This window comes from Rhinolophus sinicus, chromosome 6, assembly GCF_057876585.1.
Source record: "Rhinolophus sinicus isolate RSI-liver-muscle chromosome 6, RSI-T2T, whole genome shotgun sequence".
NCBI lineage: Eukaryota > Metazoa > Chordata > Mammalia > Chiroptera > Rhinolophidae > Rhinolophus > Rhinolophus sinicus.
In genome coordinates, this window is record NC_142506.1 from 58560953 (window position 1) to 58576119 (window position 15167).

At 53.7% G+C, this 15167-nt stretch overlaps 1 protein-coding gene across 1 annotated transcript; it reads right to left on the reverse strand.

Annotated features, from left to right (window-relative positions):
- Positions 1-3720: 3720 nt before the first annotated feature.
- Positions 3721-9438, reverse strand: HLX (H2.0 like homeobox). The gene is made up of 4 exons (XM_019741158.3): positions 8368-9438; positions 7388-7567; positions 6453-6637; positions 3721-4563 (listed from the first exon to the last, which is right to left on the reverse strand). The coding sequence occupies exons 1-4, from the start codon at positions 8942-8944 to the stop codon at positions 4060-4062; spliced, it is 1446 nt and encodes a 481-aa protein (XP_019596717.2). The 5' UTR covers positions 8945-9438; the 3' UTR covers positions 3721-4059.
- Positions 9439-15167: the final 5729 nt, after the last annotated feature.

The window sequence follows — 15167 nt, forward strand, 5'->3', positions numbered from 1 at the left end:
TGAAGTTCAAGTTTAAAATGCCCCCAGAAAGCCCCCTGCTGCAGGTCCTGGTTCCTAAGCGTCCCTGGGCACCCCCAAAACTTCCGGAGGCTGAAGTAGCCGCTGTGCCTGGGGGATGGGGACCTGGAGTCACCTTCCAGCAAGGACGACTTCCTGTACCTGGAACCAAAGGGACTGGCAGGTCAGTCAGTCATAATTCACCTGCTTTGTTCTGGCCGCAAAGTACGCAGAACACCCCCACATCAGACGCTGGCTACCGGGAGCAGCCACAGGAAAGATCCCAGAGCCACTGGTCCCCTCCGCGGGGGTCCTAGGCAGTCAGAGGGATCTGTGACAACTGGGATCGGAGAAATTGCTCCCCCTCACCCACCATACACACAAAGACTTGCGGGAGACCATCTACTTGGTTGGTAAGCGGGCCACCGCCTCCCTTGGAGGCAACACCTCGCCTTGAAGTGGCGCAGGAACCAACGGCTTTCGCCTCTGTGGGGACTGGCCAGAAACCGCAACTTGCTCCCAACAACTCCAGGGATCGAGGTCCCTGTGCGCCCTTGTCTGACACAGACACATGGAGGAGAATGCAGCGCCAGCTTCAGTGGTTTGGTGGGCGAAGCTTGCAGCAAGGAAACCTTTAGAGACAAGCGGCCCACCCACGCACACTGGCTGAATAAGGAGGTAGAGGGCTTCTCGCTTTGTTTTGCCAAGTGAAGGAGAACAGGGAACTTGATTTGCATGGTGTTATCCACAAGGAGCTGAAATCGCCAGTAGACTGTCTCTCATGTGTCTGTCTGAGTCTGCGTCCTGCGTGCCTCTGTGTGTGTGTGTGTGTGTGTGTGTGTGTGTGTGTGTGTGTGTGTGTTTGATGTATGTGTGTAATGTGATGTGTGTGCGCGCACGGCCCGCGCCTGTGTACCCGATGGGGCGGGTATTAGACTCCCCACTTCTCCTTCCCCAGAGAGATGCGCACGGGTGGCTATCCTTCCAAATGCGCCCTGGTAACCTTGCTGAAAGGGCTCGGCGGCGCCGCGGGGACTGTTGCCGCTGGCGAGGAAGAGCCTTGCTTCGAGCAAAGAGCTATTACTGCTTTTAGGAAAGGGCGAGTCCTAGGGGCGCGGGGAAGGGGCCGGCTCCCAGGCCCGCGCGCACCCGCACCCGCGCCCGCCAAGCCCCAGCCCTGCGGGCCTGGCGTCCGCGGACCTACGGCGCCGGTCCTTCTCTTCCGTGTCGGAGAGATCTCGGTCTTAGTTCAAGAATTTCTAACTTCCCCAGCATCCAACGCCATCAGGAAGATTCCAGCCGTCCAGGAATGAGGTGACCTGGCCCGAAATGCCGCTTTCCTCCCCGCCACCCCTCCCGCCTGGAGAGGCCCTTTGTCCTGTGACTGCTCTTCTTCAAAATGAGCTTCAAACTTCTCCGGGATTTGCGATACCGGGTCCTGATGAGAATGTGGAAGAACTCCACTGCCCCGCGTAAAGCCCCGCTAGAGTTTCACTGGGAAAGTGTTCAGGAACGAAAGGTGGGGGGTGGCGGAGAAAGGAGCGCGTCCTCCAACCCCCCCAGGAGCATCCCAGCCCCCACCCCCAGATGCCCGCCGCCCAGCTCACTTCCGTCCCATCCTCCCGGCTCCACCGGGCCCTCTTGCCTGGCTGAACCTGGCCGAGATAAGGCCTAATTTTACCTGACATCACATCATTACAGTCTCTGGGCGATTATTTTTTTCACTTCTGAAAACCCGGGCCCAGGAGGACGTGTAGTGGGGTTTAGGGGGACGGGCAGGTTGCGGGCACCTCGGGGCCTCGGGAAGAGCGGCAGGGTAGCTGCGGTAAAGCTTAAAGCACCAACCTCTCCCCACCTCCCCTTCCCAGGCCGCTCCTCAACTAGGCTGTCACGTTATTCTCCTGAACGCCGGAACCGGGTTCAAGTGCCTCATAATTCGATGTTATTGGCAAGTTCTGGTTTCAGAATTTCAATATTTAGGGGGGGGGAGGAAACGGATCTGAGTCATAAAGGCAAAATTGGGGTACAGAGAGAACTTGCAGTTGGAGTAGCAGAGACTGTGGAAGGCGGGAAGGAACCACCCCAGTCTGGGGCTGGGACCCAGGGCCAGTGAGAAAGCTGCCCACCCCTCTTGAGGCACATTTAGGGGTAACAGCTGGCTCACATTGTCTTTTACCTTGAGGTCTCTCCTGGGGCTCTACCTTTCTCTTCTCATTCCTGCCTCAGACCATCTTGGTCTTCCCTCTTCCCTCACTACTGTGCACATTCCTCTAAGTATTCAGCTCCATTTGGGGAGGGGGGTGGGTGGGAGGTGGATGGGGCAGGAAATGGTCAGCCTTGCATCCCTGGGTTGTGCTCTGGGACTTGCCCACCACCGCCAGAGAAGGCTAAATCTGGGGGCTCTCCTCTGTCCCTGGGCCTATAAATCTAGAACAGAGGTTTTGAATGTGCTTAAGCAAATGGGTCAAAGTGGGAAAGAAGCTGTTCCTGAGTGGGGAGACTTCTCGCTCTGGCCAGGGGACTGGGGTTCATCCGAGGCTCACTGACCTCAGCATCTCCACAGGAGCACCACTCTCCACAGCTGTGTTCTTTAGGAGAACCAGCCCCCTGGAATGGATGGTTGGCCTGTCAGAGAGGACTTATGCCCTCCCCCCCAGTTTAGCGCCAAATAGACCCACGTGGTCAGGTTTGTCAGCAATGCCAATTTGTAAAAATCTCTGAGAAGAATGTTTTTTACAAACTCCAGCCATTTTATACTTCCGAGGGAAGGAGAGGTGGGGCAGGATAGGTCTTGGAGAGAGGTTTGACTCTTCAGACTTTCTTTAAAAACTTCCAGTGGCCCATCCTGGTAGCAACGTGGAGGCAAAATGTATTCCAGCTGCAGTGTGATGGGGAAACTGCCTCTCAAATCGAAGCAGCTTTGGCAGGAAAACAGCTGAACCAGGTGCCTGCAATGGCCTGATTTTGAAGGGAGATTGTGAGTGTGTGGATTGAGGCAGGAGGTGCATTTTAATAAACCTATCACTGGCCAGATGTCAGCCAGGAGATCCGGGTTCTAGATGGGGCTCGGCCTTGGTGTGACCTTGACCAGCAGGTCACCTCCCTGCTGTGCAATTGTTTTGGCATCCTTCTCTCCATCTCAGGCCCGGCCTTCCAGCCCTAACAACTGTGGTCTGCCTGTCCTTTCCTCCAGGACACCACAGACCATACTCAAGCAAGGGACCCGTTGCACTGGAAGTGCCTCAGGGCTCCAGGCCCAGCACCGAGTGGCCACCTTGTGAGTCCAGGCTGTAGCATGACTGACCCCGACTGGCACCACCATCTTCTCCACCCCCAGCTCTGCATCCTCTGCCTCCTCGAAAGCCAGCACACACACTCATCGCAAACTCATCGCCTACTGACTCCCAGTGGGGCAGCCATCTGCCCAGTGGGCCCAACAGATTCTGTGGCCAGCTCAGCTCTCGGGCCACACTCAGGGTCACTGAGTGCCCATTCAGTGGTGGTTGGCTTGGGCTATGGGTGAGATCTAAGAACTGGTAGAACCGCTAAGCCCCCGAAACTGATGTCTGCTGCAAGGTGGTCCTGAGGTTGTAGCACATCCCCCAAAAGCTCTAGTCCCCACCTCCAGCAGCTGTGACCTGCAGCGCCCCAGAGCTAAGGTCCAGGACAGAGACCGGAGACCTTACCGGCCGAATCTCCCCAGCCAGCCAAGCGGCCTTTACAAACCGTAGTAAACATTTTATTTACAAGTTTGTGGCATCCTTTGTGCAGCATGTCTTTGCGACCCGTACAGCAGGGAGGAGCTGTTGTGTCACCCACGTCACCGTGTGAGCTGCTTGTATCCAGGGAACTGTTGGGCGGGGCACTGAGACTGTCCTGGGCTCTGTGCAGTGTGGATTGCACCAGGCGGCCAGCGAGATGCAAAGGTGGGGAAGGAGTCTCCACTGCTGCGTCCAGGGCCCTGTCCAGGCCTCCACCATAAAATAGGCACAAGATCCAGCCACACTGGAAGGCTGGGGGTCAGCATGCAGGGCCCCGAGTCCCCTCTGCCCTTGGTGCAGTCTATAGGCCTCCGAGCGGTGGTTGGGAGGGCTCAGGGCTTTTAGGAGCACTGCTGACGGTGGGCTGGGGCGCAGAGAGCAACTCTGGGGCACCACCGCTTCCACTGCCAAGGCTGCTGGCGCTCCCCGCACTGGCGCTGCTGCTACTGAGGCTGCTGAAGCTGAAACTGCCGCCACCGCCACTGCCGCCACCACTCCCACCACTGCTGGCAGGGAGGAGCGTGCTAGCGGCCGAGGCCTTGATGACCGTGGTTTGGTGCAGAGACCTCTCGGCCCCCTCAGTCCGCTCTGTGTCGCTGGGGGCCATGTCCAGAGATTCGGAGTCGCTGCTGTCGCTCTCCGCCTCGCCCTCGGAGCGGCTGAGGCTCCGATCCTCCTGCTCTCCGTCCGCAGCTGGGGCTCCGCCTGCTGGTTTCTCACCCGCCTTCTGGTCTTTGTCCTTCTGGGCCTGGGCCTCTTTGGAATGACGCCACTTCATCCGTCGGTTCTGGAACCACACCTTTACCTGCGCCGCCCCCGCCGCACGGGGAAACAAGAAAGGACACCGAGATGAGACAAAGGCTCGCTCCAATCCGACCGCCGTGCACCTGGGAGTCACTCCGAAAGGCGGGAAAGCACTGCTAACCGTCCCCAGTGCCTCTACCTCACGGGCCTGTGCGGGAAGCAGGGCCGAGAGGCTGCCCAGAGAAACAATGCGATGGATCGATGGATCGCCAGGGATCCTCGCCTACGATCCCACGTGGCATGTTTCTCAAAACGTGCTCCTCCAGACCTCGAGCCTGAGTGCTTGTTGGAAAAGCAGATTCTTGCACCCCGCCTGCAAACTACGGAGGATCTCTACTCTAAATTGATGCTTCTTCCTTTATCCCACTTGAGTCTGGACGCTCCAGAGAATCGGACTAAAATTATGGAACTGTGGCCCAGAAAAATGGCACACAATTTCAAGGGTTTGGTGAATCAGTGTGAAGAATTCCTGCTAAATTGGCCCCTCCTCTACTACCGCTATCCAAGGCAGGTCTCTACAAAAGCAATTGTTTTTAAGGAGGAACCTTGGGAGGCACACAGGGGAAAGGGGGTTCAAAGAGTTAATCGCAGTGGGATGGGGGCACCACTGGGCCTTCAGAAGAAGAGCATTTCCTTGGCATGTGTGTACTCAGAAGCTGATAAGGACCCAGCCCCTGCCCAGGATAAGCTAATCCTGCTGTGGGCTCAGAAAACGCTGGAATTAAACCTGTGCAAAGTGGAGGAGGGGTAGGGATGGGGAGAATCTATATAAATATATATGATCCCCTGGGGGACCCAATGCGTTCACACAAGTTCCAGCTTCCCTTTTAAAAATAACATCCACAGCTGGTGGAAAACGGCTGGGCTCTTCCACTGTGTGTGCTGGGGAGGGGAGTTGTGTAATGGAGGACGGAAAGACAGAGACAGAAGGGGGGCACCTAAGAGAGCTATGAAACAGTGCCTGCCTTTGGCTTCTGCCCTGCTCAGAGCACCCCAAGGAGCAAAGGCCATGGCGGTGGTGTGTGGCAGAACCGGACTCTTCCAGTTTCAAACTCAAAAAGCAAAAAAAAAAAAAAAAAAAAAAAAAAAAGCCCAGCTCTTGAATTTGAGAAGAGAAAAAAATATTGAATTCAGACACAATAGATTTGCTATTTTCTTGAAAAATATTCAAGTATGCAGAACCCAGAACTTGTTGAAATGCTCTTAAGCAGTCTAAGAAAATCTTTTTTTCTTTCTCTCTCTCTCTCTCCCTCACTCTCCCCACCAGAGATTTTTCTTCAGAGTTTATGCCGTTAGAAAATAGGGCTGTGGCCGCTCCAAGCGGACTCCTTGCCCTACTGGGGCTAAGTAATTCCGTTTGAAATGATGTTTTCACTTCCTCACAACTGGGGATTTCACAATCCAGCAACAGCAGAAGGAGGAGGAGGGAGGGAGGGAGGATGAGAGAGAGAGAGAGAGAGAGAGAGAGAGAGAGAGAGAGAGAGAGAGAGAGAGAGAGAGAGAAACAACAACAATCTCTTGACTTTGGATTTTTATCTCTTCCGAAATAAACTGCCTCCTACAGCGAACTGCACTAGAGTCGAGTACATAATTATTATCTCCTGCGGCCTATTTGCTATCTCGGGGATTCTTTCTGCCTGTTGGCCAAAATAAACAGGCAGTGCTTGTTGACACATATCTTTGGGGATGGGCTATGTCTTCCGTCCGTCTCCTCCACCCTCCTCCTCTCTCCTGCCTCAAGTTACTGAAGTCCACAAAGTTTCCTGAAATTCAAGACCTTGTGTTTCCACCACAAAAGGAGAGTGGGTCGGGGTGGAGGGGACCTTGGGGCTGGGATGCAGGGGGCTGCGCGCCATGGGAGACTGTCCGTTTAAGCGGGAGCTGGCTTACCTGTGCATCGGTGAGGCCCAGCATTGCAGCCAGCTGCTTTCGGTCCGGCTTGGTCACATACTTCTGAATCTCAAACCTTTTTTCCAGGCCTTTCCTCTGCAGGTTGGAGAAGACCGCCCGTGACCATGAGCGCTTTCTTTTGTATGTCTGTGGCATGGTGTCCTTCGTGAGCACAGCATAGGGACCTGCCCGGCGGGACCGGAGTAAGAGAGAGACACGAGGGCTGAGCTAGTGCCCAGTCCGCGGCCTGCGGACCTAGGGCTCATCGTGCTGCCTAAAACTGGTTTGGGTTAACGGTCGGCCCTACCCGCATTCAGAAAGCCCTCCTCCAAGGGGAATTTCACAGCTTTTAGGAAGACAATCGGAAGGCCTAAAGCGAGCATACAGTGCGTGGAGAAGCTCAGCGGCTGGTCTGTTAATTCCAAAGGAAAAAAAACGTAAACCTAATGCTTCGTCAAAAGGCAGGAAGAGTAAGCAAAAATGTCCCTTGGAGCCTGAAGGATCTACAGGTGACAGCCTCGATTCTCGTGTGTGTGTGTGTGTGTGTGTGTGTGTGTGTGTGTGTGTACTCGTATGTGCCCACGCGCGCAGATGCAACCTCATGGGGCAAAAGGGTTTGAGGTCATTTCAAAATGTGCGTACAGTGATAAGCAACACCTCTTGCTGCTTCATTTTCAAACCACCCTCTCCTGCGAAGAGACTAGAGAAAGCCCTCCACGCCGTCCCACCCGCCCACGCGCACACTTTCTTGGCTCCCCAGGCCCCCCACCCCTTTCCTCCCGGATCTGGCCAAAGAGTGAGCCAGCTCACAGAGAAATTTTTCGGTTTCTCTCTCCCGACTCGGTGGCCTCCCGCACCAACACCGGGATTGTTACACCGCGGTCGCCACGTGAGGCATTTTGAGTTTTCAGTTGGCGGACCTGCCCGTTCTGTACCTGGAAACGTGTCTTGAAACTGATGCTGAACTGAATTTCTCGGGTTGGAGCTCAAGGGATTGAGGATGGCAGAAGCCTCGTTAATGGGATCTAGGGACGCGAAGAACTGGCCGGCCGAGGGCTGCAGACCCGGGACATGCAGCCCCGCAGGACGCCCGCCGGTTAGCAGGGACGTGAGATCTGGGGACCAGAGAAAAAAAGAGATGGTTACACCTTGAGCAGACCCACGCTCTGTCCAGGTACTGGTTCCTCCCCTGCCCGTCGCCCTCGATTTGGTTTTCCTGAAGCGAAGTCTAGAGAGACCCGCGTCTCCACCCGGAAACCCCTCTCTCCAGACTGCGGCCACGGGGTGACACACAAAATGTTCCGTGTGTGTCCCGTATGTCCACGTCTATGCTGTTACAGCAAGGAAAGACTTTACAGAAAACGGCCCAAACAAAGTCACTTTCAGGTGCCTTCCAAGAATCCACAAACGTAAACCCTCCGCCCGAAGCAGCCCCTACTCTGCTCTCTCCTCTGGGGAGTTCAGAGTCGACTTTGTTTCGCCACATTCCTTCGGTGTAATTTCACTAGAAATCAGATAAATGGCAGGGAAAGTGTTCCCCAAAAGGGCTTTCCCTGTCAAATCATATAGTTTTCTCTCTAGATACGTGATTAAAGGCAGGCAGGCGATAGACATTTTAGCAAACATTTACACCACCCATTTTTGTGAATATTAATTCTGTGACGTGGTTTTAAAGCATTCCTGGAGAGATTTATTTATTTATCTAGCTATCTATTTATTTATTTATTTTTACACAGAGCAGGTGAGTTTTAAACCTAGTGTTTCACAGTCTTCTCACAATTCATTTTCTTCTCCCTTCTCTTGCCAATTTGTCCTTAATTGTAAAAACACTCGAAGACACCCCAAGCTGGCCCAGGGACCGAGAGTGCAGTCGGGGCCATGGTTAGCGGCCTGCAGTGTCTCGCCCAAGACTTACCTCTCAGCGTGTTGCCTTCCTTGACTTTTGGGTCAAATTCTGCAGACAAAATGCGATCAATTCCAAATTTGAGGTCCTTGCTGGAAGGGGCCGGGGCCGAGCCGCTGTGATGGGGGTTCGGGACCACCCGCGCCCCGGAGGCCGGGGGCTGCAAGGCGCCGGCCCGGGGTGTAGGCGGAGGCTGTTGCTGCTGTTCTTGTTGCTGCGGGTGATGGTGGTGGTAGACGGCGGAGAGCGGAGACAGCCGCTGCGGGAAGCCAGCCGGGACTTCGGAGGGCGCCACCACAGGGGTGGGTCGAAGCGGGGACCTGGCAGCTGCTTGAAAAGAGGCGTGCGGGTGAGCCGAGCCCAAGTGCGCGGTGAGGGCGGCGGCCGAGGCCCCCGCCAGGCCCTCCGGGGCCGCCCCGGGTTCTCCCACGCCGGCGTGCAGAATGTCTGCGATGCAGAAGGAGGGTTTCTTGACCGCAGCGGGATCCAGAGGGAAGGAGCAGCCTCCCGGGCCGGCCGACGAGCAGTAAGCAGCCGACCAGAGGCTGAAGTTGGAGGCGTAGAAGGGAGCCAGCCCGGCGGCGAACATCCTGGCGGGGTGCGCCCAGCGACCGCCGAGGCCTGGCCGGATAGAGTGGACGGGTGGGTGGGTGGGTGCGCCGGGAGGGGCGCGCGGAGTGCAGGAGGAGGCGGCCGCCCAGCCGGGGACGATCTGCTTTCGTTTCTCTGTCCGCACTGAAGAGAGACCGGGGAGCCCTAGCGCCACCGAGGCAGGAGGCGAGGCCCGGATCCCGGCCGGTCTCAGTCGTCCCAGGCCTCACTATAAAGGCGGCGCGGGACCCGCGCTCCCCGCGGGCTGCTGGCGAGCGAGGGGCGCTGAAGCGACGAGGCGGGCGGGGGCCGTGGCTCCGCACACTCCAGGGAAGCCTGGGAAACAGGGGCCGGGCACCGAAAGAAAAACCCAAACAGCTAAGCCCTAAGAGCTAAATTTAAAACAACAACAATAATAATCCGTTAGTTTAAAAAAAAAAAAAAAGTAATAAGAGGGAAAAAAAACTCCTCTCTAAAAACTCCCAAAGTTTTGGCAGGAGCTTTCGAGTCAGACTCTGGGTAGGACCTCGATCTGAGTGCTCATTGGCCATCCTTGTGACCAATGGGAGCCGGCAGTGGAGGGGAATTGGGGAAAGGGGGGCGTGACCCGCACCCTCGGCCCCGCCCCGCTTCCTCGTGTTGACGGGGCCGCTTGAGCCCAGCAGGGTCCTGTGCGTTCTTCACCGCCGTTTGGGGGCCCGGACGGCGGCTCAAGAGAATGCTGACCCTCCAGTAACTTCTGCAGCGCAGAACCAGGACCGGACGTGGAGAGCCTGTCACAGCGCTCCTGGAGCGTTCGCCTGGGGATACTGATGCTCGGGCAAAGTTATCGCGGGTGCAAAGCCCGACCCCCGGAACGCGCTGGTGGCCCTCTAGTTTCCCTACTGTGCACTTCACTTGGGCCCAATTTTTCTTCAGATCGGGCCTTTATCCCGAGAATCAGTATCCTCCGCACGCTCCATCTTTCGCGGGCCCGCGCCCTCGGCTGCCCAGCCCCAGCTCTCGCCCAGGAATGCTGGGGCCCTGCGTCTCCGCCCAAGTTAGCACCGCGTCCGCCTCGCTGCCTCTGAGCTCCTCGGGGAAGAGAGGAGGGGCGGTCACAAATTAGCTTTATTCCGAGCTGTCGCACAGTGACAACTTGAATGAGTAACTTTTCAAACAACATAAGATGAATGTCTCCGAACGTCTGCCTTGGACGCAACCAAACCTTTCCCCGGAGCCTCAGAGACGACAAAACAGGCCGCCGACCGAAACCTGGGGGAGCGGCACGCGCGTCCCCTCCTCGGCTGCACCTTGTAGTAAATGTCACCCTCCGTCCTCCGCCAGATCCCCGGATCACATGGGCTCCGTTGTTGTGCAAGTGCCCACACAAGCAGATTTCTTGGGGTTAAACACTATTTTTAATTCAGTGGCTGCTTCCCCAGGAACCCCTTGGGCCTGGTCGCAGAGGCTGCAGCGGCGGCCGGCGCCCTGCATTCGTTTCTCGCGTCTGTCGAACGCAGGATAGGTGCAGCGCGGGGTTTTCTGCAATATCAACAGCTCTATTTTAAGAACTCGTTCTCTTTTAAATTATAGTCAGAATGGATTTCCCCACCCCTCTCCCAAACAAACCACAGGCCACCCAGATGAGCCCTTCTTGCACATTTTCAGGAAGAAAATAAAATAATAATAATGAAACCACGAAATCTTTTGTTTTCGATTGTCCTAATAGGCATCTCTCCGCCGAGCTGCTGTGGCAATCCCCGCCCCCCTCAAAAAAACTTTTAATATAATTGTAATAAAGCTTCTGTGGCATTTTTAATGTCACTTCAACACTAGCACTTCTTACCAAATAAACCCAGGAAGGCAACTGAGCTTGCTATGCCTATCTTGAGTTCAAGATTTGTGCTAATTAAATTAATTTCTAGTGGTTTCTAGTCCCTTGTTGCAGATGACGTCATTTTAAGCCTTTAACTTTCTCCTGGAAACTAATCAAGCACTGTCAATCATTTCCCACCAGCCAGGACTGAGAACACCGGCCCCCCTCGCCCGCCCCCCTCGCCTCCATCTCTTAGTCTCTCCCTCCATCTCTCTTCTACTAAAGGGTTTTCTTGCCCTGCTCCTTGCAGCCAGGAGAGAGATGTTATTTCCAGACATGAACTTGGAGGGGTGTGATGGACTGAGGGCCCCAGTACCAGGAAGACGAGTCCTTTTGTTTGTGGCCAGAGGCAAAGGAGTGACAAGCATAAGGCCACTTGAGGCGTTGGACCCTCCGTGAAGGGCTCCAGGAAAGGCGTTGCAAGCAAAGGCTGAGGATTCTGGCAAGATTCCGGTGGGAGAGAGCGGCCTCTGTAACTTCACAGCCCTCACACTAGCTCGAGTGTGTTTCGAGGTGGTCATAAACCCTCTTTCCTGTTTTCTGGTGTCACGGCCAATTCGGTTGCAATTCCAATTTGACTGCTAACATTTCAGCAGCGCGGCCTAAGCCCACCCCCCAGGCTGCATACCCCGAAATTAGACGCGACCCTCGGGATGGGCACCGAGTGCAGACTAGGCTGAATACGGGCCCTCCGGGTTTCTCGCTGCGCCCAGGACCCGCATCTGCCCCACTTCAAGGCCAGGTGCGCGGGACAGGCGGGGCGAAGGCCAGGCCGGGAGCACGGGGTTCCCCGCGGACTTCCAGCCGGGTGGCACGTTCCTGTCTCCGCAAAGGGCCCACAGCTTGCTGGCAAATTGCACCTTCGCCCGCGCGCCCCTTCCACGCCCTCAACTTCATTGCAACTGCGTTGGCGCCACCCTGGAGGAGCCCGAGCTCCCGGAGGGAAACGCGAAAAGGGAAACCTTTGGAACGACCCCCTGCCTTCCCCCCGCCACCCATCTTCTTCCCCAGGCCCAGGCCTCGTCTCGGCGGCCCTCTCGCCCTCTTCGGAGCCGGTAGACTCCCCTCCTCCTTACTCCCCACCCCTCCGAACCAAGAAAGCAGCAGGAAACCCTGGGCTCGCCGGAGTTCAGGTCACCTCCTGTTTTTTGATGGGCTCAAACTCGGACTAAATGAGCGGATGTGCCTGCGAGATTGGTCTCAAAATAGAAGCGGCCTTAGTATTTTAGGATACTGCAGAAATCCTTATTTCTTCCGGAGAAAAACTCTATAATGACTCCTAGCACTTCCCCTTTTAATATTTGTGCAACTTTATCTCCACCGACAAGTTGCTTGGGTGACGCAAATCCGCCCTTGTGTATTACAACTACCAAAATAAATGCGCGGAAATCAATTCCCTTCTAGCAATGAAAATATAAATATACAGCTGCGACTTTCCCCTTTAATCTTTGCTTTCCGAGCGGCTCTGAGCTGTGGCGAAATGAACTGGTCCAGAGCAATTGAGACCGGTGGGGAGGTCCTGGGGGCAGAAGCGAGGGCTCCCGGGGCCTGGTAGCTGCAAGGCGCTAGCAAATGTGCTCCAACAGGAGTGAAGAGCGTCTGACTAAACTATACTAACGTGAGCTGAAATGTGGCGGCGCTGTCCTTTGAGGAAGCTCATTTCTAAAGATGATTTCGTCTGAGACTGCATAGCTGCACCAGCAAATTACAATTGACAACAGAGCAATAGAGGGAGTCCTTTACACTCAAAGGTTGAACTGCTTTGGAGGGTTGGGGAGGGCGTGGAATGTCATCATGTCAGGGGGTTCTGATCAAGTCTGCTGGCTGTCTTTAATGGATACAACCCTCTCCTTCTCTTTTCCTGGCTAGAGACAGCCAAACTATCTCACCATACTAGGAATGGACAATGCCAGAGAAGGTCCATTTTATAATGTAACAATAGGGTTTGTGGGGATTTAGGGTTGAAAGAAGGGGCCTAACTCGGAGGTTTATGCATTGACTAAAGCAACGGATGGGTTCCATTACTATTCGGCTGTCCCTGTCTTCAGGGCTTCCATATTTAAACCACCAGTGCAAATTCTTATCCTAAACCTGGGACACAGATACACACCGACTGAGCATAAACGCTCAATGAGAGTGGATGCTAAGCTTTGCTTATCACAGTCACATAAGTCTGCAAGGGCTTAGGCTATCCAGATCTGCTTGCTACCTGCTTTTGCTTTTTCTTGTAGGTTCTGGGCAAAACAACATACAATGCAGTTGCTCTGTGGACTTGGGACTCGCCTCCTTAATTTTAAATATTCTTTCAAACATGCTGCTTACTTCCTGGTTTCCAATAAAGAAGTGGAAACAATGAAAGATTCACAGCCAGAAGAGAAGGAAACACAGCTTACCCAGCTGAGGATATGAAAGATTTGCAGCAATGTGGGAATCGGCTTATATTCTGCCTGTCATTCTGCCAGCTGAAGATTTATAGACTGCTGAACCTAGTGCTCAGATTTAGTGATAGGTGTGGGACTTCTGTTCCTTGTGGATGCTAGATACTAGCGTTTAGGACTCTAGAGACCCCCCATTGCCCCCCACGCAACACCCCTTGGATTATTCTAAGTAGGCCACAATGTCCTTTTCCTGGAGACTTTAGTATTCCAGAACTAAATAGTTTTTTTTTTTAAAAAGATAGACCTTTGATATAGGATAAGAAAAGCAAATAACAATGTGACAGGACCACGAGGTCCACATTCCCTTGATTTATTCCTTTTTCCTTTTTCTCATTTCCCAGTTATGGCAGACTCACAGGTGACCATCTCTTTATGTGGCCGTAGCCCTGCCCTTGACCTCTTGCTGTCTTCAGAGCCTCAGACAGCCCTTTGGATCTGACCCAAGTTGTCCTTTCCTCTCACAGAGTTTCTCATATATTTCCTTTTCCCCATTAATAGGATATACCAGTTCACATACAGGTACCATCTCTCTCTCTCTCTCTCTCTCTCTCTCTCTCTCTCTCTCTCTTTCTCTCTCTCTCTCTCTCACATACACACACACACACACACACACACACACACACACACTCACTGGGGATCTTAGAGATGGGAGAAGGGCAGGGCAGGCAGTTTGGAGTTTTGTCCTGTTGCAGAGAGCAAGCGACTTCTCTCTCCCGCCGAGTCACATTGTCTACATCCAGCCAAGAAAGAGCTCAGACTTCATAAAACTTAGTGGTAGAACCTCTTTCAACATGATACATCGTAACATAGACTAGCACATATTTGCAGTGAAATCTCGTCCCCATAAGAGTAAAATATGAGAGACCATCTTTAACACGTAAGAGATTTAGTACTTCATTGAACAGGCTTCTATGTGGTAAATGGAAACAGTGCTCACCCACTCCCAATACATTAGTCATTTGCCTTGAAGAAGCTGGACTTCTTGCCTGGATTATTGAATCTAAATAGCTGCGGTTTTGCCTCTAGTGAGCAAGTTGAATGTGAAGGTAGAAGAAGGAGGTGTAATTGAAATTATATATTCAAAACAACTCTGGTGATGAGATAGGAGTAGAAAGTCATTCCCAGAGTAATACTTATCTAAACAAACAAGCAAAAACCTTCCTTTCCTTTGAGACAAGTTTCCCAAGTGAGAGCACAGTTTCTGAGGACAGAAAAAGGACTCAGAGCAGGAACAAGAGGCAGAAATGGGAAGGTACCCTCTGAAGGGAAAGGATCCTGGAGCCCACAGAGGGACTTTGTAGAGCTGAAGGGTTGTCCTCATCTGCCCTCCTGCACCCCATCAAAACTGGGATAGCTCTGGGTTTCATGGCAGAATCCTGCCAGCTCTGTCTCAGCCCACCACCAGACCCCAGCGTCTCCTTCACCCCTTCATGAGCCCGCCTACTACCAAAAGTTGGTTCTCTGCTGACACCTGCTGGACTGTCTCTACATTGCTGTCTTGCAGTGCCCGTCCTGTGCCAGCAACCTTGTGATGAAAGTTGGCTCTTCCTTTTGCGAAAAGGCGGGTTTCTAAAATTGGCTTGGACCAGCAGCTGTTTCCTTCCATATTGCCGACAATATGGAAGGGTCTTATATTATGTCTTTAAAATCACCAGACAGGGTGAGGGAAGCTGTCACCCTTCAGTAGTAACACCTTACATTTTACAGATCTCAAGGCCAGTCCACATTTATTATCTCACTTGTTCTTTAATATAACCAGTTGTAAGGATGCAGAGGAGGTATTACCGTCCAGTCTGAGTTTAGGAAGTTGATCCTCAGAGAGGTTAAGTGGCTTGCCCGCGATTACATAGTTAGGAAATGGTGTTCCAAGGAGCAGACGCTACATTTTCTGACTCACCAACCAGAGTTCTACCGCTCAGCCAATT

Coding starts and splice junctions, on each gene's coding strand:
- HLX (XM_019741158.3), bottom strand. CDS start 8,944: ATGTTCGCCGCCGGGCTGGCTCCCTTCTACGCCTCCAACTTCAGCCTC. Junction 6,638..7,387: donor GTTTCAAGACACGTTTCCAG/GTACAGAACGGG, acceptor CCCGCCGGGCAG/GTCCCTATGCTGTGCTCACG. Junction 4,564..6,452: donor TGGGCCTCACCGATGCACAG/GTAAGCCAGCTC, acceptor GGGGCGGCGCAG/GTAAAGGTGTGGTTCCAGAA.